The following is a 24,451-nucleotide window of genomic DNA, read 5'->3' as shown; positions in this document are numbered from 1 at the left end:
GCCGTCCAATGAGTTCTGAAGCATTTGGCTGAATATGAGCAGATAATATTGCCCGAAACACTTCAGAATTCATCCTGCTGCTTTTGTCAGCAGTCACATCATCAATAAATACAAGAGAACCAGTTACATTGGCAGCCATACATGCCCACGCCATGAAACTACCACCACCATGCTTCACTGATGAGGTGGTATGCTTAGGATCATGAGCAGTTCCTTTCCTCCATACTCTTCTCTTCCCATCACTCTGGTACAAGTTGATCTTGGTCTCATCTGTCCATAGGATGTTGTTCCAGAACTGTGAAGGCTTTTTTAGATGTCGTTTGACAAACTCTAATCTGGCCTTCCTGTTTTTGAGGCTCACCAATGGTTTATATCTTGTGGTGAACCCTCTGTATTCACTCTGGTGAAGTCTTCTCATGATTGTTGACTTTGACACACATACACCTACCTCCTGGAGAGTGTTCTTGATCTGGCCAACTGTTGTGAAAGGTGTTTTCTTCACCAGGGAAAGAATTCTTCGGTCATCCACCATAGTTGTTTACTGTGGTTTTCCAGGTCTTTTGGTGTTGATAAGCTCACCGGTGCGGTCCTTCTTTTTAAAAATGTTCCAAACAGTTGTTTTGGCCACACCTAATGTTTTTGCTATCTCTCTGATGGGTTTGTTGTGTTTTTTCAGCCTAATGATGGCTTGCTTCACTGATAGTGACAGCTCTTTGGATCTCATCTTGAGAGTTGACAGCAACAGATTCCAAATGCAAATAGCACACTGGAAATTAACTCTGGACCTTTTATCTGCTCATTGTAATTGGGATAATGAGGGAATAACACACACCTGGCCATGGAACAGCTGAGAAGCCAATTGTCCCATTACTTTTGGTTCCTTAACAAGTGGGAGGAACATATGCAAACTGTTGTAATTCCTACACCGTTCACCTGATTTGGATGTAAATACCCTCAAATTAAAGCTGACAGTCTGCAGTTAAAGCACATCTTGTTAGTTTCATTTCAAATCCATTGTGGTGGTGTATAGAGCCAAAAATGTTAGAATTGTGTCCATGTCCCAATATTTATTGACCTGACTGTATATATAGGTTAAACTGGATGAGGGTATATGATGTATATAAAGGGAGGAGTGTATATAATGTATATAGAGGGAGGAGTGGAGGAGGGTATATGATGTATATAGAAAGTGGACTGGAGAAGGGTATATAGAGGGAGGACTGGAGAAGGGTATATAGTGTATATAGAGGGAGGAGTGTATATAGTGTATAATATATAGAGGGAGGACTAGAGAAGGGTATATAGTGTATATAGAGGGTGGACTGGAGGAGGGTATATACACTGCTCAAAAATAAATAAAGGGAACACAAAAATAACACATCCTAGATCTGAGTTAATTAAATATTCTTCTGAAATACTTTGTTCTTTACATAGTTGAATGTGCTGACAACAAAATCACCCAAAAATAAAAAAATTGGAATTCAAATTTTTCAACCCATGGAGGTCTGGATTTGGAGTCACACTCAAAATTAAAGTGGAAAAACACACTACAGGCTGATCCAACTTTGATGTAATGTCCTTAAAACAAGTCAAAATGAGGCTCAGTAGTGTGTGTGGCCTCCACGTGCCTGTATGACCTCCCTACAACGCCTGTGCATGCTCCTGATGAGGTGGCGGACGGTCTCCTGAGGGATCTCCTCCCAGACCTGGACTAAAGCATCTGCCAATTCCTGGACAGTCTGTGGTGCAACGGTCTGTTGGTGGATAGAGCGAGACATGATGTCCCAGATGTGCTTAATTGGATTCAGGTCTGGGGAACGGGCGGGCCAGTCCATAGCATCAATGCCTTCGTCTTGCAGGAACTGCTGACACACTCCAGCCACATGAGGTCTAGCATTGTCTTGCATTAGGAGGAACCCAGGGCCAACCGCACCAGCATATGGTCTCACAAGGGGTCTGAGGATCTCATCTCGGTACCTAATGGCAGTCAGGCTACCTCTGGCGAGCACATGGAGGGCTGTGCGGCCCTCCAAAGAAATGCCACCCCACACCATTACTGACCCAATGCCAAACCGGTCATGCTGGAGGATGTTGCAGGCAGCAGAACGTTCTCCACTGCGTCTCTAGACTGTCACGTCTGTCACATGTGCTCAGTGTGAACCTGCTTTCATCTGTGAAGAGCACAGGGCGCCAGTGGCGAATTTGCCAATCTTGGTGTTCTCTGGCAAATGCCAAACGTCCTGCACGGTGTTGGGCTGTAAGCACAACCCCCACCTGTGGACGTCGGGCCCTCATATCACCCCCATGGAGTCTGTTTCTGACCGTTTGAGCAGACACATGCACATTTGTGGCCTGCTGGAGGTCATTTTGCAGGGCTCTGGCAGTGCTCCTCCTGTTCCTCCTTGCACAAAGGCGGAGGTAGCGGTCCTGCTGCTGGGTTGTTGCCCTCCTACGGCCTCCTCCACGTCTCCTGATGTACTGGCCTGTCTCCTGGTAGCGCCTCCATGCTCTGGACACTACGCTGACAGACACAGCAAACCTTCTTGCCACAGCTCGCATTGATGTGCCATCCTGGATAAGCTGCACTACCTGAGCCACTTGTGTGGGTTGTAGACTCCGTCTCATGCTACCACTAGAGTGAAAGCACCGCCAGCATTCAAAAGTGACCAAAACATCAGGCAGGAAGCATAGGAACTGAGAAGTGGTCTGTGGTCCCCACCTGCAGAACCACTCCTTTATTGGGGGTGTCTTGCTAATTGCCTATAATTTCCTGTAGTCTATCCCATTTGCACAACAGCATGTGAAATTGATTGTCACTCAGTGTTGCTTCCTAAGTGGACAGTTTGATTTCACAGAAGTGTGATTGACTTGGAGTTACATTGTGTTGTTTAAGTGTTCCCTTTATTTTTTTGAGCAGTGTAGTATATATAGAGGGTGGACTGGAGGAGGGTATATAGTGTACAGTCGTGGCCAAAAGTTTTGAGAATTACATAAATATTGGAAATTGGAAAAGTTGCTGCTTAAGTTTGTGTGAGTGATCAGATGAATTGCATAGTCCTTCTTTGCCATGAAAATTAACTTAATCCCAAAAAAAACTTTCCACTGCATTTCATTGCTGTCATTAAAGGACCTGCTGAGATTATTTCAGTAATCGTCTTGTTAACTCAGGTGAAAATGTTGACGAGCACAAGGCTGGAGATCATTATGTCAGGCTGATTGGGTTAAAATGGCAGACTTGACATGTTAAAAGGAGGGTGATGCTTGAAATCATTGTTCTTCCATTGTTAACCATGGTGACCTGCAAAGAAACGTGTGCAGCCATCATTGCGTTGCATAAAAATGGCTTCACAGGCAAGGATATTGTGGCTACTAAGATTGCACCTCAATCAACAATTTATAGGATCATCAAGAACTTCAAGGAAAGAGTTTTAATTCTTGTTAAGAAGGCTTCAGGGCATCCAAGAAAGTCCAGCAAGCGCCAGGATCGTCTCCTAAAGAGGATTCAGCTGCGGGATCGGAGTGCCACCAGTGCAGAGCTTGCTCAGGAATGGCAGCAGGCAGGTGTGAGCGAATCTGCACGCACAGTGAGGCGAAGACTTTTGGAAGATGGCCTGGTGTCAAGAAGGGCAGCAAAGAAGCCACTTCTCTCCAAAAAAAACATCAGGGACAGATTGATCTTCTGCAGAAAGTATGGTGAATAGACTGCTGAGGACTGGGGCAAAGTCATATTCTCCGATGAAGCCTCTTTCCGATTGTTTGGGGCATCTGGAAAAAGGCTTGTCCGGAGAAGAAAAGGTGAGCGCTACCGTCAGTCCTGTGTCATGCCAACAGTAAAGCATCCTGAGACCATTTATGTGTGGGGTTGCTTCTCATCCAAGGGAGTAGGCTCACTCAAAATTTTGACCAAAAACACAGCCATGAATAAAGAATGGTACCAAAACACCCTCCAACAGTAACTTCTTCCAACAATCCAACAACAGTTTGGTGAAGAACAATGCATTTTCCAGCACGATGGAGCACCGTGCCATAAGGCAAAAGTGATAACTAAGTGGCTCGGGGACCAAAACGTTGACATTTTGGGTCCATGGCCTGGAAACTCCCCAGATCTTAATCCCATTGAGAACTTGTGGTCAATCCTCAAGAGGCGGGTGGACAAACAAAAACCCACTAATTCTGACAAACTCCAAGAAGTGATTATGAAAGAATGGGTTGCTATCAGTCAGGAATTGGCCCAGAAGTTGATTGAGAGCATGCCCAGTCGAATTGCAGAGGTCCCGAAAAAGAAGGGCCAACACTGCAAATACTGACTCTTTGCATAAATGTCATGTAATTGTCGATAAAAGCCTTTGAAATGTATGAAGTGCGTGTAATTATATTTCACTACATCACAGAAACAACTGAAACAAAGATCTAAAAGCAGTTTAGCAGCAAACTTTGTGAAAACTAATATTTGTGTCATTCTCAAAACTTTTGGCCACGACTATATATAAAGGGTGGACTGGAGGAGGGTATATAGTATATATAGAGAGTGGACTGAAGGAGGGTATATAGTATATATAGAGGGTGGACTGGAGGAAGGTATATAGTGTACATACAGTCAGGTCCATAAATATTGGGACATCAACACAATTCTAACATTTTTGGCTCCATACACCACCACAATGGATTAGAAATGAAACGAACAAGATGTGCTTTAACTGCAGACTGTCAGCTTTAATTTGAGGGTATTTACTTCCAAATCAGGTGAACGGTGTAGGAATTACAACAGTTTGCATATGTGCCTCCCACTTGTTAAGGGACCAAAAGTAAAGGGACAGAATAATAATCATAAATCAAACTTTCACTTTTTAATACTTGGTTGCAGATCCTTTGCAGTCAATTACAGCCTGCAGTCTGGAACGCATAGACATCACCAGACGCTGGGTTTCATCCCTGGTGATGCTCTGCCAGGCCTCTACTGCAACTGTCTTCAGTTTCTGCTTGTTCTTGGGGCATTTTCCCTTCAGTTTTGTCTTCAGCAAGTGAAATGCATGCTCAATCGGATTCAGGTCAGGTGATTGACTTGGCCATTACATAACATTCCACTTCTTTCCCTTTAAAAAACTCTTTGGTTGCTTTTGCAGTATGCTTTGGGTCATTGTCCATCTGCACTGTGAAGCGCCGTCCAATGAGTTCTGAAGCATTTGGCTGAATATGAGCAGATAATATTGCCCCAAACACTTCAGAATTAATCCTGCTGCAAATCATCAATAAATACAACAGAACCAGTTCAATTGGCAGTCATACATGCCCACGCCATGACACTACCACCACCATACTTCACTAATGAGGTGGTATGCTTAGGATCATGAGCATTTCCTTTCCTTCTCCATACTCTTCTCTTCCCATCACTCTGGTACAAGTTGATCTTGGTCTCATCTGTCCATAGGATGTTGTTCCAGAACTGTGAAGGCTTTTTTAGATGTGATTTGGCAAACTCTAATCTGGCCTTCCTGTTTTTGAGGCTCACCAATGGTTTCCATCTTGTGGTGAACCCTCTGTATTCACTCTGGTGAAGTCTTCTCTGGATTGTTGACTTTGACACACATACACCTACCTCCTGGAGAGTGTTCTTGATCTGGACAACTGTTGTGAAGGGTGCTTTCTTCACCAGGGAAAGAATTCTTCGGTCCTCCACCACAGTTGTTTTCCGTGGTCTTCCGGGTCTTTAGGTGTTGCTGAGCTCGATGCGTTCCTTCTTTTTAAGAATGTTCCAAACTGTTGTTTTGGCCACGCCTAATGTTTTTGCTATCTCTCAGTTTTTTTTGTTTTTTGTTTTCGGCTTAATGATGGCTTGCGTCACTTATAGTGACAGCTCTTTGGATCTCATCTTGAGAGTTGACAGCAACAGATTCCAAATGCAAATAGCACACTTGAAATGAACTCTGGACCTTTTATCTGCTCATTGTAATTGGGATAATGAGGGAATAACACACAACTGGCCATGGAACAGCTGAGAAGCCAATTGTCCCATTACTTTTGGCCCCTTAACAAGTGGGAGGCACATATGCAAACTGTTGTAATTCCTACACCGTTCACCTGATTTTTATGTAAATACCCTTAAATTAAAGCTGACAGTGTGCAGTTAAAGCACATCTTGTTTGTTTCATTTCGAATCCATTGTGGTGGTGTATAGAGCCAAAATTTTTAGAATTGTGTCGATGTCCCAATATTTATGGATCTGACTGTATATAGAGGATGGACTGGAGGAGGGTATACAATGTATACAGGAGAGGACTGGAGTAGGGTATATAGTGTATATAGAGGGAGAAGAGGAGGAGGATATATAATGTATATAGAGGGAGAAGTGGAGGAGGGTATATAGAGGGAGGAGAGGAGGAGGGTATATAATGTATATAGAGGGAGAACTGGAATATGGTACATAGTGTATATAGAGGAAGGACTGGAGGAGGGTATATAGTGTATATAGAGGGAGGAGTGGAGAAGGATATATAGTGTATATAGAGGGAGGACTGGAGGAGGGTATATAATGTATATAGAGGGAGAACTGGAGGAGGGTATATAATGTAAATAAAGGGAGGACTGGAGCAGGGTATATAATGTATATAGAGGGAGGACTGGAGGAGGGTATACAATGTATATAGGAGGACTGGAGGAGGATATATAGTGTATATAGAGGGAGGACTGGAAGAGGGCATATAACGTATATAGAGGGAGAACTGGAGGGGGGTATATAGTGTATATAAAGGGAGGAGTGGAGGAGGGTATATAATGTATATCCCCTTAGGGACCCATGACGTATCGGTACGGCATGGTTCCCGAGTCCTTAAGGACCCATGACGTACCGGTACGTCATGTGTTGTTCCGATCACACCAAAATAGTGCCAATAAAACCGTCATCTCATCCTGCAAAAATTATACCCTACCCAAGGTAATCGCCCAAAAACTGAAAAAATTATGTCTCTCATACTATGGAAACACTAAAACATGATTTTTTTTGTTTCAAAAAAGAAATCATTGTGTAAAACTTACATAAATAAAAAAAAAGTATACATATTAGGTATCGCCGCATCCGTGACAACCTGGTCTATAAAAATATCACATGATCTAACCTATCAGATGAATGTTGTAAATAACAAAAAATAAAAACGGTGCCAAAACAGCTATTTCTTGTTACCTTGCCTCACAAAAAGTGTAATATAGAGCAACCAAAAATCATATGTACCCTAAACTAGTACCAACAAAACTGCCACCCTATCCCGTAGTTTCTAAAATGGTGTCACTTTTTTGGAGTTTCTACTCTAGGGGTGCATCAGGGGGGCTTCAAATGGGACATGGTGTCAAAAAAAACAGTCCAGCAAAACCTGCCTTCCAAAAACCGTATGGCATTCCTTTCCTTCTGCGCCCTGCCGTGTGCCCGTACAGCGGTTTACGGACACATATGGGGTGTTTCTGTAAACTACAGAATAAGGGCTCAGTTTTGAATACCTTGAGGGGTGTAGTTTCTTAGATTGGGTCACTTATATGGATTCTACTCTAGGGGTGCATCAGGGGGCAGGGCCGTAGCTATAGGGGGTGCAGAGGTAGCAGTCGCTACTGGGCCCAGGAGCCTGAGGGGGCCCAAAGACCCTTGTGCCACATAAGACACTGGCATTATAGAAAGTGCATACTGGTCAATTTACACCTCTGGCTGGGGGGAAGGGGTTAGGTTAAGAATTTGGCATGAGGGGGTGCCCTTTCAATGTTTGCCTCAGGCAGCAGGAAGGCTATGTGCTCCCCTGCCCCTTGCCAACAAGCACTGAGGGACGGGGGCCCAAGCTGAACTCTTGCACCAGGGCCCATGAGCTTTTAGCTACGCCCCTGTCAGGGGGGCTTCAAATGAGACAAGGTGTCAAAAAAAACAGTCCAGCAAAACCTGCCTTCCAAAAACCGTATGGCATTCCTTTCCTTCTGCGCCCTGCCGTGTGCCCGTACAGCGGTTTACGACCACATATGGGGTGTTTCTGTAAACTACAGAATAAGAGCTATAAATATTGAGTTTGGTTTGGCTGTTAACCCTTGCTTTGTAACTGGAAAAAAATTGTTAAAATGAAAAATCTGCCAAAAAAGTGAAATTTTGAAATTGTATCTCTATTTTCCATTAATTCTTGTGGAACACCTAAAGGGTTAACAAAGTTTGTAAAATCAGTTTTGAATACCTTGAGGGGTGTAGTTTATAGAATGGGGTCATTTTTGGGTCGTTTCTATTATGTAAGCCTCGCAAAGTGACTTCAGACCTGAACTGGTCCCTAAAAATTGGGTTTTTGAAAATTTCTGAAAAATTTCAAGATTTGCTTCTAAACTTCTAAGCCTTGTAATATCCCCAAAAAATAAAATATCATTCCCAAAATGAACCAAACATGAAGTAGGCATATAGGGAATGTAAAGTAATAACTATTTTTGGAGGTATTACTATGTATTATAGAAGTAGAGAAATTGAAACTTGGAAATTTGCAATATTTTACAAATTTTGGGTAAATTGTTATTATTTTTTTATAAATAAAAATGAATTTTTTTGATTTCATTTTACCAGTGTCACGAAGTACAATATGTAACGAAAAAAAACAATCTCAGAATGGCCTAGATAAGTCAAAGCGTTTTAAAGTTATCAGCACTTAAAGTGACACTTGTCAGATTTGCAAAAAATAAAGAGGACCTTTCACCTTGAAAAACATTGTGAACTAAGTATGCTGCCATGGAGAGCGGCGCCCGGGGATCTCCCTGCACTTATTACCCCTGGGCGCCGCTCCGTTCTCCCGTTATGCCCTCCGGTATCTTCACTCACTAAGTTATAGTAGGCGGTGTCTTCCCTTGTCCTGTGGGCGTCTCCTTCTCCTAGGCTGTAGCGCTGGCCAATCGCAGCGCACAGCTCACAGCCTGGGAGAAGGAGACGCCCACAGGACAAGGGAAGACACCGCCTACTATAACTTAGTGAGTGAAGATACTGGAGGGCATAACGGGAGAACGGAGCGGCGCCCAGGGGTAATAGTAAGTGCAGGGAGATCCCTGGGCGCCGCTCTCCATGGCAGCATACTTAGTTCACAATGTTTTTTAAGGTGAAAGGTTCTGTTTAAGGTGAAATAGGGCTGAGTCCTTAAGGGGTTAAAGAGGGAGGACTGGAGAACGGTATATAGTGTATATAGAGGGAGGAGGGTATAGAATGTATATAGAGGGAGGAGGGTATAGAATGTATATAGAGGGAGGAGTGGAGGGTATATAGTGTATATAGAGGGAGGACTGGAGGAGGGTATATAGTGTATAAAGAGGGAGGAGGGTATATAATGTATATAGAGGGAGGAGTGTATATAATGTATATAGAGGGAGGAGGGTATAGAATGTATATAGAGGGAGGAGGGTATATAGTGTATATAGAGGGAGGACTGGAGGAGGGTATATAGTGTATAAAGAGGGAGGAGGGTATATAATGTATATAGAGGGAGGAGTGGAGGAGGGTATATAGTGTATATAGAGGGAGGAGTGGAGAAGGGTATATAGTGTATATAGAGGGAGGAGTGTATATGATGTATATAGAGGGAGGAGTGTATATGATGTATATAGAGGGAGGAGTGTATATGATTTGTATATAGAGGGAGGAGTGTATATGATATGTACATAGAGGGAGGAGTGGAGGAGTGTATATGATATGTATATAGAGGGAGGAGTGGAGGAGGGTATATAGTGTATATAGAGGGAGGAGTGGAGAAGGGTATATAGTGTATATAGAGGGAGGAGTGTATATGATGTATATAGAGGGAGGAGTGTATATGATGTATATAGAGGGAGGAGTGTATATGATTTGTATATAGAGGGAGGAGTGTATATGATATGTACATAGAGGGAGGAGTGGAGGAGGGTATATGATATGTATATAGAGGGAGGAGTGTATATGATATGTATATAGAGGGAGGAGTGGAGGAGGGTATATAATGTATATAGAGGGAGGAGTGGAGGAGGGTATATAGTGTATATAGAGGGAGGAGTGGAGAAGGGTATATAGTGTGTATATAGAGGGAGGACTGGAGAAGGGTATATAATGTATATAGAGGGAGGAGTGGAGGAGGGTATATAGTGTATATAGAGGGAGGAGTGGAGAAGGGTATATAGTGTGTATATAGAGGGAGGACTGGAGAAGGGTATATGATGTATATAGAGGGAGGACTGGAGAAGGGTATATAGTGTATTTAGAGGGAGGAGGGTATGTAATTTATATAGACACCCACCTCCAGTCCTCACTCTATATACTTTATATAGAGGGAAGGCCACCTTGTAATGGATATGTGCACCCCCTCTATATACAGTGTACCCCTTCAGAGAAAAAATAATTGAGATGATAATGGTCCATAAAGTTGAAATGATCAAGATGATTCTTTTTGCCATAATCGCCCAGCCCTATATGTCAGTGATTGTGATCCAAAACCAGGAGTGGAGCCTCCACTGACATAAGGGAAGGATCTGCACCAGGTCTGGGCTGACAGTCATTGATGGAACATTGACAGTGTGAATGAGGCATTACAGGGCAGTTACACCCCTGAGCCCCCTGCTGTCATTCATCACTGGGGACTTGTCGGCCCTTTGCCCGTGTACTTAGTCACATCCCCCATCCCCCTCAGACCCTATGATGCTGTGCCAAATATCCTTCCCTGTAACCCCTTCTGTCCCGGCACTGCTCCATTCATCCCACACTAATTGACATTGTAACTCAGCAAGAGGCCACTAGCATCTCCGCCAGCATCCACCGCTACACCCCACACCTACCTGACTAGCCTCAGCCCAGACACCCATCATGCTTCCCAGTATAGCCTCCTACGCCCCTCTGTCCCCCGTGCCCACTCAACCTGTGTATACCCACAATGAAGGTACACTACGTATGACTGACAACATGCAGGAACTGACGCTACCTGTCACTCCAGCACATATAAAGCAGCTGTAAATGATGGTGTGTGACGTCACCAGCCGCGGCCAGTAGAGGAAACCCTCCAATAGAACGCACTCCAGTTGCCATTACCCAAAATGGCCGAAGGAAGCGTCGCCCTCATTGACGTCACGTCAGCTTTAGAGTATACGAGGGAATGCATGCGCAGATGAGTGGCTCCTAGCTGTAGAGCAGTACGCCTCCTCATGTTCTGTGTGAGTAACTAGCCTTTAGTAGCCCCAAATCTTCCCTGAGTGCCAGGGGGATGTGCATGGTGAGCGCAGAAGGTTTAGGGAAAGGAGATTAGTGGATGCTTCTCCCTTGTGGAGAAGAGGGGACATGTAAATAAGTTCTCTTACCCAATAATATCAGGTTGAGCCTGCTAAAAAAGAAAACACAACAACCCTATTACAAGTCTGGTTCAGTGGACGACCCCTGTATTCATGGCTGATGAATACCTACCTGCTTTCATGGCTGATGAATACCTACCTGCTTTCATGGCTGATGAATACCTACCTGCTTTCTCCGTCTTCTGCAGATAATAGTGCAGTATATAATGCATTACGTACAGTGCCTTCCGTATACCTCAGACCGGAGGCCTGATCGTAACTAGTCTCGGTGCCCTGCTTAAGCTACTTTCACACTAGCGTTAATATTTTCCGGTATTGAGATCACTGATAGGGTCTTAATACCGGAAAAAAAACGCTTCCGTTTGGTCCCCATTCATTGTTAATGAGGACAAAACGTAACTGAACGGAATGCTCCAAAATGCATTCCGTTCTCATAGCGGAGAGCAAACCGCAACATGCTGCAGTTTTATTTCCGTCCTGGGATGTGGAGCAAGACGGATCCGTCATGACCCACAATAGAAAACAGATCCGTCCCCCATTGACTTTCAATGGAGTTCATGACGGATCCGTCTTGGCTATGTAAGGGTACTTTCACACTTGTGGCAGAGTGATCTGGCAAGGAGTTCCGTCGCCAGAACTGCCTGCCGGATCCGTCAAAACATATGCCAACTGATGGCATTTGTAAGACGGATCAGGATTCTGATCCGTCTTACAAATGCATTGAAATGCCGGATCCGTCTTTCCGGTGTCATCCGGAAAAATGGATCCAGCATTTATTTTATTTCACCTTTTTTTTGGTCTGCACATCCGCAGACCGGAAGGATGGATCCAGCATTTTGCACTAATACATTCCTATGGAGAAAAATGCCGTATCCAGCATTCAGGCAAGTGTTCAGTTTTTTTGGCCGGAGATAAAACGGTAGCATGCTGCGGTATTATCTCCGTCCTGATCAGTCAAAAAGACTGAACTGAAGACATCCTGAACGGATTGCTCTCCATTCAGAATGCATTAGGATAAAACTGATCAGTTCTTTTCCTGTATAGAGCCCCTAGGACAGAACTCTATGGCCTCTTTCACACTTGCGTTGTCCGGATCCGGCGTGTACTCCACTTGCCGGAATTACACGCCGGATCCGGAAAAACGCAAGTGTACTGAAAGCATTTGAAGACGGAACCGTCTTCCAAATGCTTTCAGTGTTACTATGGCACCCAGGACGCTATTAAAGTCCTGGTTGCCATAGTAGGAGCGGGGGAGCGGTATACTTACAGTCCGCGCGGCTCCCGGGGCGCTCCAGAATGACGTCAGAGCGCCCCATGCGCATGGATGACGTGATCCATGTGATCACATGATCCATGCGCTTGGGGCGCCCTGACGTCACTCTGGAGCGCCCGGGGAGCCGCACGGACGGTAAGTACACTGCTCCCCCGCTCCCCGCTACACTTACCATGGCTGTCAGGACTTTAGCGTCCCGGCAGCCATGGTAACCACTCTGAAAAAGCTAAATGTCGGCTCCGGCAATGCGCCGAAACGACGTTTAGCTTAAGGCCGGATCCGGATCAATGCCTTCCAATGGGCATTAATTCCGGATCCGGCCTTGCGGCAAGTGTTCCGGATTTTTGGCCGGAGCAAAAAGCGCAGCATGCTGCGGTATTTTCTCCGGCCAACAAACGTTCCGTACCGGAACTGAAGACATCCTGATGCATCCTGAACGGATTACTCTCCATTCAGAATGCATTAGGATAATCCTGATCAGGATTCTTCCGGCATAGAGCCCCGACGACGGAACTCTATGCCGGAAGACAAGAACGCAGGTGTGAAAGAGCCCTAAGCCGGAAAAGAATAACGCTAGTGTGAAAGTGCCCTAAGACATCATACAACCGGATCAGTTCATAACGGATGCATGCGGTTGTATTATCAGTAATGCCAATCAGAGCGATCACTGGCCCGGGACCAAACTCATTGGTCTCGGGACGGTTAGCTGAGATCCCTGGCTGTGTGTAACAGGTTGCTGCCATGACGAACCTGTATGTCATGGAGGCTTAAGACAGTCCAGTCCTTGACGTACAGGTACGTCATGATGGCTTAAAGGGAACCTGTCACCTGGAAAAGACAATTTACACTAATCACAGTACCTTAAAGTATCTCTCATAGTGTGCCCAAAGATGTATTCATATTTTCTTTCTGCGTGGTGCTGTCTCATAAAATCGACTTATAAAACTGTGTTTGGCACCTTTTTGAAGTCGTGCTGAAGTCACGGGGGCAGTGGCCTCCTTGACTCAACTGTCGGATAAGCCCGCCCCTATGCCGATCCTCCGCATATTGATGGACAGTTTTCCCTGTGGCCGTGACCGCGCTCTTCTCGCGCATGTGCCGTGCGCGTCCTGCCGCAGCGCGATCCCGGCTACGGCTCCCTCCCTCCCTGGCATTTGCATGTTCACTGCGCCTGCGCTGCAGTGCAAGCAGACAGTGATCGTGCTCACGCCGCAGGGGAGAAGCGATGGGCGCGAGCGCGCTGTATAGGAACGGCGCAGGCGCAGTGAACAAGAAGATGCCAGGGAGGGAGGGAGCCGTAGCCGGGATCGCGCTGCGGCAGGACGCGCACGGCGCATGCGCGAGAAGAGCGCGGTCACGGCTAAAGGGAAAACTGTCCATCAATATGCGGAGGAGCGGCATAGGGGCGGGCTTATCCGACGGTTGAGTCAAGGAGGCCGCTGCCCCCGTGACTTCAGCACGACTTCAAAAAGGTGCCAAACACAGTTTTATAAGTCGATTTTATGAGACAGCACAACGCAGAAAGAAGATATGAATACATCTTTGGGCACACTATGAGAGATACTTTAACCACTTCAGCCCCCTAGCTTAATGACCAGGCCACTTTTTACACTTCTGCACTACACTACTTTCACCGTTTAAGTCATGCAACTTACCACCCAAATGAATTTTACCTCCTTTTCTTCTCACTAATAGAGCTTTCATTTGGTGGTATTTCATTGCTTCTGACATTTTTACTTTTTTTGTTATTAATCGAAATTTAACGAAATTTTTGAAAAAAAATGACATTTTTCACTTTCAGTTGTAAAATTTTGCAAAAAAAACGACATCCATATATAAATTTTTCTCTAAATTTATTGTTCTACATGTCTTTGATAAAAAAAAAATGTTTGGGTAAAAAAAAAAAATGGTTTGGGTAAAAGTTATAGCGTTTACAAACTATGGTACAAAAATGTGAATTTCCGCTTTTTGAAGCAGCTCTGACTTTCTGAGCACCTGTCATGTTTCCTGAGGTTCTACAATGGCCAGACAGTACAAACACCCCACAAATGACCCTATTTCGGAAAGTAGACACCCTAAGGTATTCGCTGATGGGCATAGTGAGTTCATAGAACTTTTTGTCACAAGTTAGTGGAAAATTATGATTTTTTTTTTTTTCCTTACAAAGTCTCATATTCCACTAACTTGTGACAAAAAATAAAAACTTCCATGAACTCACTATGCCCATCACAAAATACCTTGGGGTGTCTTCTTTCTTGGGGCAGTTATACTGCCCTGGCATTCTAGGGGCCCTAATGTGTGGTAAGTAGTTTGAAATCAAAATGTGTAAAAAATGACCTGTGAAATCCTAAAGGTGCTCTTTGGAATGTGGGCCCCTTTGCCCACCTAGGCTGCAAAAAAGTGTCACACATCTGGTATCGCTGTACTCAGGAGAATGTGTTTTGGGGTGTCATTTTACATATACCCATGCTGGGTGAGATAAATATCTCGGCAAAAGATAACTTTTCCCATTTTTTTAATACAAAGTTGGCATTTGACCGAGATATTTCTCTCACCCAGCATGGGTATATGTAAAATGACACCCCAAAACACATTGCCCAACTTCTCCTGAGTACGGCGATACCAGATGTGTGACACTTTTTACACATTTTGATTTCAAACTACAGTTGCAAGAAAAAGTATGTGAACCCTTTGGAATGATATGGATTTCTGCACAAATTGGTCATAAAATGTGATCTGATCTTCATCTAAGTCACAACAATAGACAATCACAGTCTGCTTAAACTAATAACACACAAAGAATTAAATGTTACCATGTTTTTATTGAACACACCATGTAAACATTCACAGTGCAGGTGGAAAAAGTATGTGAACCCTTGGATTTAATAACTGGTTGAACCTCCTTTGGCAGCAATAACTTCAACCAAACGTTTCCTGTAGTTGCAGATCAGACGTGCACAACGGTCAGGAGTAATTCTTGACCATTCCTCTTAACAGAACTGTTTCAATTCAGCAGTATTCTTGGGATGTCTGGTGTGAATTGCTTTCTTGAGGTCATGCCACAGCATCTCAATCGGGTCGAGGTCAGGACTCTGACTGGGCCACTCCAGAAGGCATATTTTCTTCTGTTTAAGCCATTCTGTTGTTGATTTACTTCTATGCTTTGGGTCGTTGTCCTGTTGCAACACCCATCTTCTGTTGGGCTTCAGCTGGTGGACAGATGGCCTTAAGTTCTCCTGCAAAATGTCTTGATAAACTTGGGAATTCATTTTTACTTCGATGATAGCAATCCATCCAGGCCTTGACGCAGCAAAGCAGCCCAAACCATGATGCCCCCACCACCATACTTCACAGTTGGGATGAGGTTTTGATGTTGGTGTGCTGTGCCTCTTTATCTCCACACATAGTGTTGTGTGTTTCTTCCAAACAACTCAACTTTGGTTTCTTCTGTCCACAGAATATTTTGCCAGTACTGCTGTGGAACATCCAGGTGCTCTTGTGCAAACTGTAAACGTGCAGCAATGTTTTTTTTGGACAGCAGTTGCATCCTCTGTGGTATCCTCCCATGAAATCCATTCTTGTTTAGTGTTTTACGTATAGTAGATTCGCTAACAGGGATGTTAGCATATGCCAGAGACTTTTGTAAGTCTTTAGCTGACACTCTAGTCTTTTTCTTCACCTCATTGAGCAGTCTGCGCTGTGCTCTTGCAGTCATCTTCACAGGACGACCACTCCTAGGGAGAGTAGCAGCAGTGCTGAACTTTCTCCATTTATAGACAATTTGTCTTACTGACAATTTGTCTTATAGACAATTTGTCTTTCCAGCTTTATGCAAGTCAACAATTCTTAATCATAGGTCTTCTGAGAGCTCTTTTGTGCGAGGCATCATTCACATCAGGTAATTCTTCTTGTGAAAAGCAAACCCAGAACTTGTGTGTGTTTTTTATAGCGCAGGGCAGCTGTAACCAACACCTCCAATCTCATCTCATTGATTGGACTCCAGTTGGCTGACACCTCACTGCAATTAGCTCTTGGAGATGTCATTAGTCTAGGGGTTCACATACTTTTTCCACCTGCACTGTGAATGTTTACATGGTGTGTTCAATAAAAACAAGGTAAGATTTAATTCTTTGTGTATTATTAGTTAAAGAAGACTGTGATTGTCTATTGTTGTGACTTAGATGAAGATCAGATCACATTTGATGACCAATTTGTGCAGAAATCCATATCATTCCAAAAGGTTCACAAACTTTTTCTTGCAACTGTACTTACCACACATTAGGGCCCCTAGAATGCCAGAGCAGTATAACTACCCCACAAGTGACCCCATTTTGGAAAGAAGACACCTCAAGGTATTTCGTGATGGGCATAGTGAGTTCATGGAAGTTTTTATTTTTTGTCACAAGTTAGTGGAATATGAGACTTTGTAAGAAAAAAAAAATATGAAAAAATCATCATTTTCCGCTAACTAGTGACAAAAAATAAAAAATTCTAGGAACTCGCCATGCACCTCACGGAATACCTTGGGGTGTCTTCTTTCCAAAATGGGGTCACTTGTGGGGTAGTTATACTGCCCTGGCAATTTAGGGGCCCTAATGTGTGGTAATTAGTTTGAAATCAAAATGTGTAAAAAATGACCTGTGAAATCCTAAAGGTGCTCTTTGGTGCTCATTTTACATATACCCATGCTGGGTGAGATAAATATATCGGCAAAAGATAAATTTTCCCATTTTCTTATACAAAGTTGGCATTTGACCAAGATATCACCCAGCATGGGTATATGTAAAATGACTCCCCAAAACACATTCCCCAACTTCTCCTGAGTACTGCGATACCAGATGTGTGACACTTTTTTGCAGCCTAGATGCGCAAAGGGCCCCACATTCCTTTTAGGAGGGCATTTTTAGACATTTGGATCCCAGACTTCTTCTCACGCTTTAGGGCCCCTAAAATGCCCGGGCAGTATAAATACCCCACATGTGACCCCATTTTGGAAAGAAGACACCCCAAGGTATTCAATGAGGGGCATGGCGAGTTCATCGAAAAAAATTTTTTTGCCACAAGTTAGCGGAAATTTTTGATTTTTGATTTTTTCTCACAAAGTCTCCCTTTCCGCTAACTTGGGACAAAAATTTCAATCTTTCATGGACTCAATATGCCCCTCAGCGAATACCTTGGGGTGTCTTCTTTCCAAAATGGGGTCATTTGTGGGGTGTTTGTACTGCCCGGCATTTGAGGGTCTCCGCAATCATTACATGTATGGCCAGCATTAGGAGTTTCTGCTATTCTCCTTATATTGAGCATACGGGTAATGAGATATTTTTTTTTCCGTTCAGCCTCTGGGCTGAAAGAAAAAATTAACGGCACAGATTTCTTCATTCGCATCGATCAATGTGGATGAAAAAATCTCTGCCAAAAAAAAAAGGAGGGGAAAGGCGTCTGCCAGGACATAGGAGCTCCGCCCAACATCCATACCCACTTAGCCCGTATGCCCTGGCAAACCAGATTTCTCCATTCACATCAATCGATGTGAATGAATAAATCATTGCCGTTTTTTTTTTTTTTTTTTTTTTATATACAAAGTGTTTGCCAAAGTATATGAACACCACCGCCTCCTCAGCTCATATGCCTCGGCAAACGTATCTTTTACTGCAGAGGAGAAATCTCGTCTTGCAGAGCCGCATACACCGACTTTTGTGTAATCTGACAGCAGCGCAATGCTGCTGTCAGAATGCACATCAGTGCTGCAGCTAGTCGATCGGTTGGTCCACCTGGAAGGTAAAAAAAAACAGGCCGCAATGCAATAAATTTATTAACTTTATAATAAAATTTGAACGGAACATATAAACTTTATTTAACTTTTTGAACTGAACGTTAACTTTTTTGCTTACCGGTGATTTAAATTTTTTTTTTTTTTACCTTTATAGGACAAACCTCTCCTTCCCCATGGGACAATGTGCAAAGCGCAAATCGCCCAAAGATGTGGCGAAGTACATTATGCACTTTATACCAGGTGAAAGGAGAGGTTTGCAGCAGCTGTGAGTGAAAGGGCCCTAATAGCCCTGTGTGACTGTCCTGTGAGATGCAATCCCTATGCTAAGTGTACCTGTGTGTAGTACTTCCGGAAACACTCCCCTAAGCATAGGGCAGGGTGGTCAGGGCAGTCAGAACAGAAATAGCGGGTGTCACGCCTTATTCCACTCCTGCTACAGACACAACATCTTTTTCGGGGTGACGGTTGGGTTGAGGTACCAGCAACGACATTGGGGAAATGTCGCTCGTGTAGACGGCTCACTACACTGGTGGATGGGGCCACGGAACCTCCTGGATACAGGAGGTTCTCGATGATCTCTTCTTGAAATTTGAGGAAGGATCCTGTTCTCCCAGCCTTACTGTAGAGAACAAAACTATTATATGCAGCCAATTGAATCAAATATACAGACACCTTCTTATACCAGCGTCTGGTGCGTCGGGAAACTAAATAGGGAGCCAACATCTGGTCATTGAAGTCCACCCCTCCCATGTGAAGGTTATAGTCGTGGACTGAGAGGGGCTTTTCAATGACACTGGTTGCCCGTTCAATTTGTATTGTCGTGTCTGCGTGAATGGAGGAGAGCATGTAAACGTCACGCTTGTCTCTCCATTTCACCGCGAGCAGTTCTTCGTTACACAAGGCAGCCCTCTCCCCCCTTGCAAGACGGGTGGTAACGAGCCTTTGGGGGAAGCCCCAGCGACTAGGTCGCGCAGTGCCACAGCAGCCAATCTGTTCTAGGAACAAATGCCTGAAGAGGGGCACACTTGTGTAGAAATTGTCCACATAAAGATGGTACCCCTTGCCAAATAAGGGTGACACCAAGTCCCAGACTGTCTTCCCACTGCTCCCCAGGTAGTCAGGGCAACCGACCGGCTCCAGGGTCTGATCTTTTCCCTCATAGATCCGAAATTTGTGGGTATAGCCTGTGGCCCTTTCACAGAGCTTATACAATTTGACCCCATACCGGGCGCGCTTGCTTGGGATGTATTGTTTGAAGCCAAGGCGCCCGGTAAAATGTATTAGGGACTTGTCTACGCAAATGTTTTGCTCAGGGGTATACAAATCTGCAAATTTGTTGTTGAAGTGGTCTATGAGGGGCCGAATTTTGTGGAGCCAATCAAAAGCTGGGTGGCCTCTGGGACGGGAGGTGCTGTTGTCGCTAAAGTGCAGGAAACGCAGGATGGTCTCAAATCGTGTCCAGGACATAGCAGCAGAGAACATGGGCATGTGATGAATTGGGTTCGTGGACCAATATGACCGCAATTCATGCTTTTTGGTTAGACCCATGTTGAGGAGAAGGCCCAGAAACGGATCCTGCGCAACCTGTGGTCTAGCGACACGGGGCCGGGTACGCCTGGTGCTATCAGGGACCTCAACCTCCTCGTCCGAACTTTGGGTCAGACTGCCACTGCTTTCTACAGGTTCATATTCTGACCCGCTAGATTCATCAGATGAGGGTTCCCATTCCTCATCCGACTAGGTCAGAATCCTGTAGGCCTCTTCAGAAGAATACCCCCTGTTTGACATTTGGACTACTAAATTTAGGGGTATTCCCTGAGACTACCCAAGAAAAAAAGCAAGCCTGTCTTACAAATGGGAGGCTAGCGAAGTACCGGAGGCCGCTGCGATTGATAAAAAATATCAAAACTGATTTTTTTATCGCCGCAGCGCTTGTAAAGTGATTGTGCAGTGATCAAAAAAAATATTTTTTTTTGTCACTTTGGCGGGGCGGGCGTGAACGCACGTGTGGGCGACCGATCAGGCCTGATCGGGCAAACACTGCGTTTTGGGTGGAGGGCGAGCTAAGGTGACACTAATACTATTATAGATCTGACTGTGATCAGTTTTGATCACTTACAGATACTATAAAAGTACAAAAGCTGATTAGCGATACGCTAATCAGCGAATCAGTGACTGCGGTGCGGTGGGCTGGGCGCTAACCGACGCTAACTACCTAACCAAGGGGCCTAAACTATCCTAAAACCTATCAGTCAATACCAGTGGGGAAAAAAAGTGACAGTTTACGCTGATCACTTTTTTCCTTTCACTAGGTGATTGACAGGGGTGATCAAGGGGTCAATTGGGGTGATGGGGGTGATCTGGGGCTAAGTGTGGTGTTGGTGGGTACTCACTGTGATGTCTGCTCCTCTGCTGGAACCAACCGACCAAAAGGACCAGCAGAGGACAGAGAAGCCATTTAACACCTTATATTTATAAATATAAGGTGTTAGATGGCTTGTGATTAGATTTTTTAAAAATCAGCAACCTGCCAGCGACGATCATTGGCTGGCAGGTTGCTGACGAAATACTCCTCTAACTTTTGCCGGCCCGCAATGCGCATGCGCGGGCCGGCTCTGACCGAAATCTCGCGTCTCGCGAGATGACACACGGATGCGTCCAGGAGGAATGAATCGACCGCCTCCAGGACGCATCCGTGCGTTAGGAGGTCCGGAGGCGGTTAAGGTACTGTGATTAGTGTAAATTGTCTTTTCCAGGTGACAGGTTCCCTTTAAGGGGTTAAACTACTGCTCCACAATCCTCAGTGCAATCCACTTTATTTCTCACTCCCATGACCAGAAACTACAGGGTTGTCCAAAATTATTGAGACACCTGAGTAAATGAAAAATGGTGGCTGGGAATGCCATCCTATGTGTGGCATGTTGATAAGGGGAAGGGTGCAAACAGGGGCGGACTGGCCATAGATCCTACAGGGTAATTCTGCCCAGGGGGCCGCCCAAGACCTCCTAATGGCAGCTGATCTGATGCACTCAACATTAATTAACGCTAGAAACATCAGGTACTTATGGCCCTGGCTGGCGGACATAGGTCCCCTCCTGAACTCAACCATGTCGCCATCCTCAGGACACTGATACAGTGGAATACTACAGGTGGGGGTAGTAGTATTTTGTGCTGCACTGTGGTATTTCGTTCAGTAGGGTTGTAGTATTTTGTTCTGCACTATAGTATTGCTGACCCTGTCTACTTCTGGTGGCCCGCCTTCTGTCATTTTTCGACCCGCCTACAACATGTGGCCACTTTTTAATGCACCGGCGGAAAAACAGGAAAGGGAGCGGCGAGGCTCCCCCTTAGGTAGGAATCGCAGGTGTCAGGGCACTAGGGGGTTAATAACAGGCGCAAATTATTCCCACCGCTCATCCCCCCTGACCTTCCTCAGGGCAGCTTAACCCCTTCTGGCCAGCCACCTCGTGCAGCCTGCTCCAGATATTCTGAAGATTCTGTCTTCAGTACAAGGTGCCTGTAAGTTAAAACAGTTAACCCCTTCCTGCCTATCTGCCCACTTGTCGTTTGGGCATCCTAGTTTTCCTTAAAAAAACAACAACAAAAAAAACTAGGTCGATGCGCGTTTATAAGGCTTCCCCCCTTACAGGGACGGTATTGCATTCCTCTGCCTCATCACCGCAGGCCCCCCTGTCTGTGTGGTACCAAGCTGGGCGCGTGTTCTTTACGGACAAAGGAGGACCTCTCATAGTTCCCTATCCGCCCTCCAGGGTTGTTGGTTGATAACACAAGAAAGGTAGTAGGGAGGAATCGGGCAACTATAGGCCAGTAAGCCTGACATCAATAGTGGGGAAATTAATGGAAACCATACTTAAGGAGAGGATTGTGGAACATCTAAAATCCCATGGATTGAAAGATGAAAAACAGCATGGGTTTACTTCAGGGAGATCATGTCAAACTAATCTTATTGTTTTTTTTGATTGGGTGACTAAAATAATAGATGGAGGAGGTGCAGTAGACATCGCTTATCTAGACTTTAGTAAGGCTTTTGATACTGTCCCACATAGAAGGCTTATCAATAAAGTGCAGTCTTTGGGCTTGGACTCCCATATTGTTGAATGGATTAGGCAGTGGCTGAGGGACAGGTAACAGAGGGTTGTAGTCAATGGAGTTCATTCAGACCAAGGTCTTGTTACCAGTGGGGTACCTCAGGGATCTGTTCTGGGACCCATATTGTTTAATATCTTTATCAGCGAAATTGCAGAAGGCCTCGATGGTAAGGTGTGTCTTTTTGCTGATGACACAAAGATTTGTAACAGGGTTGATGTTCCAGGAGGGATACACCAAATGGAAAAGGACTTAGGAAAACTAGAGGAATGGTCAAAAATCTGTCAACTAAAATTTAATGTTGATAAGTGCAAGATAATGCACCTGGGACGTAAAAACCCAAGAGCAGAATATAAAATCAGTGATACAGTCCTAACCTCAGTATCTGAGGAAAGGGATTTAGGGGTCATTATTTCAGAAGACTTAAAGGTAGGCAGACAATGTCATAGAGCAGCAGGAAATGCTAGTAGAATGCTTGGGTGTATAGGGAGAGGCATTACCAGTAGAAAGAGGAAGGTGCTCATGCCGCTCTACAGAGCACTAGTGAGACCTCATTTGGAGTAGTGTGCTCCGTACTGGAGACCATATCTCCAGAAGGAAATTGATACATTGGAGAGAGTTCAGAGAAGAGCTACTAAACTGGTACATGGATTGCAGGATAAAACTTACCAGGAAAGATTAAAGGACCTTAACATGTATAGCTTGGAAGAAAGACGAGACAGAGGGGATATGATAGAAACTTTTAAATACATAAAGGGAATCAACAAAGTAAAAAAGGAGAGAATATTTAAAAGAAGAAAAACTGCTACAACTGCATAGTTTTAAATTAGAGGTGCAAAGGTTTAAAAGTAATATCAGGAAGTATTACTTTACTGAGAGAGTAGTGGATGCATGGAAAAGCCTTCCTGCAGAAGTGGTAGCTGCAAATACAGTGGAGGAGTTTAAGCATGCATGGGATAGGCATAAGGCCATCCTTCATATAAGATAGGGCCAGGGGCTATCCATAGTATTTAGTATATTGGGCAGACTAGATGGGCCAAATGGTTCTTATCTGCCGACACATTCTATAATCCTCCACCTGAGCAGATCCAGGAAGGACAGCTGGAGTATTCCCATTCCACCCTCCGGGGTAGTCTGGTTGATCAAATCCACCTGCGCCATCCAGCGCAGAACCTCTGGAAGTTCCCATTCCACCCTCCGGAGTCGTCTTGTTGATCAAATCCACCTGCGCCATCCAGCGCAGAACCTCTGGAAGTTCCCATTCCACCCTCCGGGGTCGTCTGGTTGATCAAATCCACCTGCGCCGTCCAGCGCAGAACCTCTGGAAGTTCCTATTCCATCCTCCGGGGTCGTCTGGTTGATAATCCTCCACCTGCGCGATTCAGTGGAGAACCTCTGGAAGTTTCCATCCATCCCCCGGGGTCGTCTGGTTGATAATCCTCCACCTGAAGCGATCCAGTGGAGAACCTCAGGAAGTTCCCATCCATCCTCCGGGGTCGTTTGGTTGATAGGCTCCGCCTACTCACTCCAGTGGACGGACCTCTAGTTCCCACTCCACCCTCTGGGTAGTTTGGTTGATGTATTCCCACCTAAGTGGCCTACAGCCGCCACGGGCAAGCTTTTTAACGGTTGAACTGCACGTAAGAGGACCAGAGCAGAACATAATCATGGGCCACCTCCGCACCCCCTTCCTCCCTACGGTCTCGCTCATTCCTGGAGAGGTTCGGTCCGAGGGAGGGGGAGATATTGTGATTCGGGCTCTCTCTCGAATCCGTTGCAATCTTAAGCTTGCGTCCACGGTAGCCAGCAGTCCTTGTCGTCTGCATTACCCCCTCCTTCAGGTGGAGTATTGCACCACTTCTGCATACAATACTTACAGTTGGCATTATAGGTGAACTAAATGCTAGAGCGCTGTTCAGTGACGCCAGTGGGCGTTTCCCCCTTCTTAGGGGACGGTATTGCATTCCACTGGGTACAGTATGTACCGTATGCATTGG

The 24,451-nt window shown here is 45.0% G+C and overlaps 1 protein-coding gene across 1 annotated transcript in view; it reads right to left on the bottom strand.

Moving 5' to 3' along the window:
- The window catches only part of LOC121005607, a 99,347-nt gene extending 88,306 nt beyond the window's left edge, over positions 1-11,041 (bottom strand). The window contains exon 1 of the mRNA XM_040438382.1: positions 10,938-11,041. Within this exon, the coding sequence (XP_040294316.1) occupies positions 10,938-11,041 (104 nt within the window). The remainder of the gene's footprint in view (positions 1-10,937) is intronic.
- Positions 11,042-24,451: the final 13,410 nt, after the last annotated feature.

Source organism: Bufo bufo, chromosome 6 (assembly GCF_905171765.1).
Source record: "Bufo bufo chromosome 6, aBufBuf1.1, whole genome shotgun sequence".
Lineage (NCBI taxonomy): Eukaryota > Metazoa > Chordata > Amphibia > Anura > Bufonidae > Bufo > Bufo bufo.
This window is presented reverse-complemented; position numbering and strand designations above follow the sequence as displayed.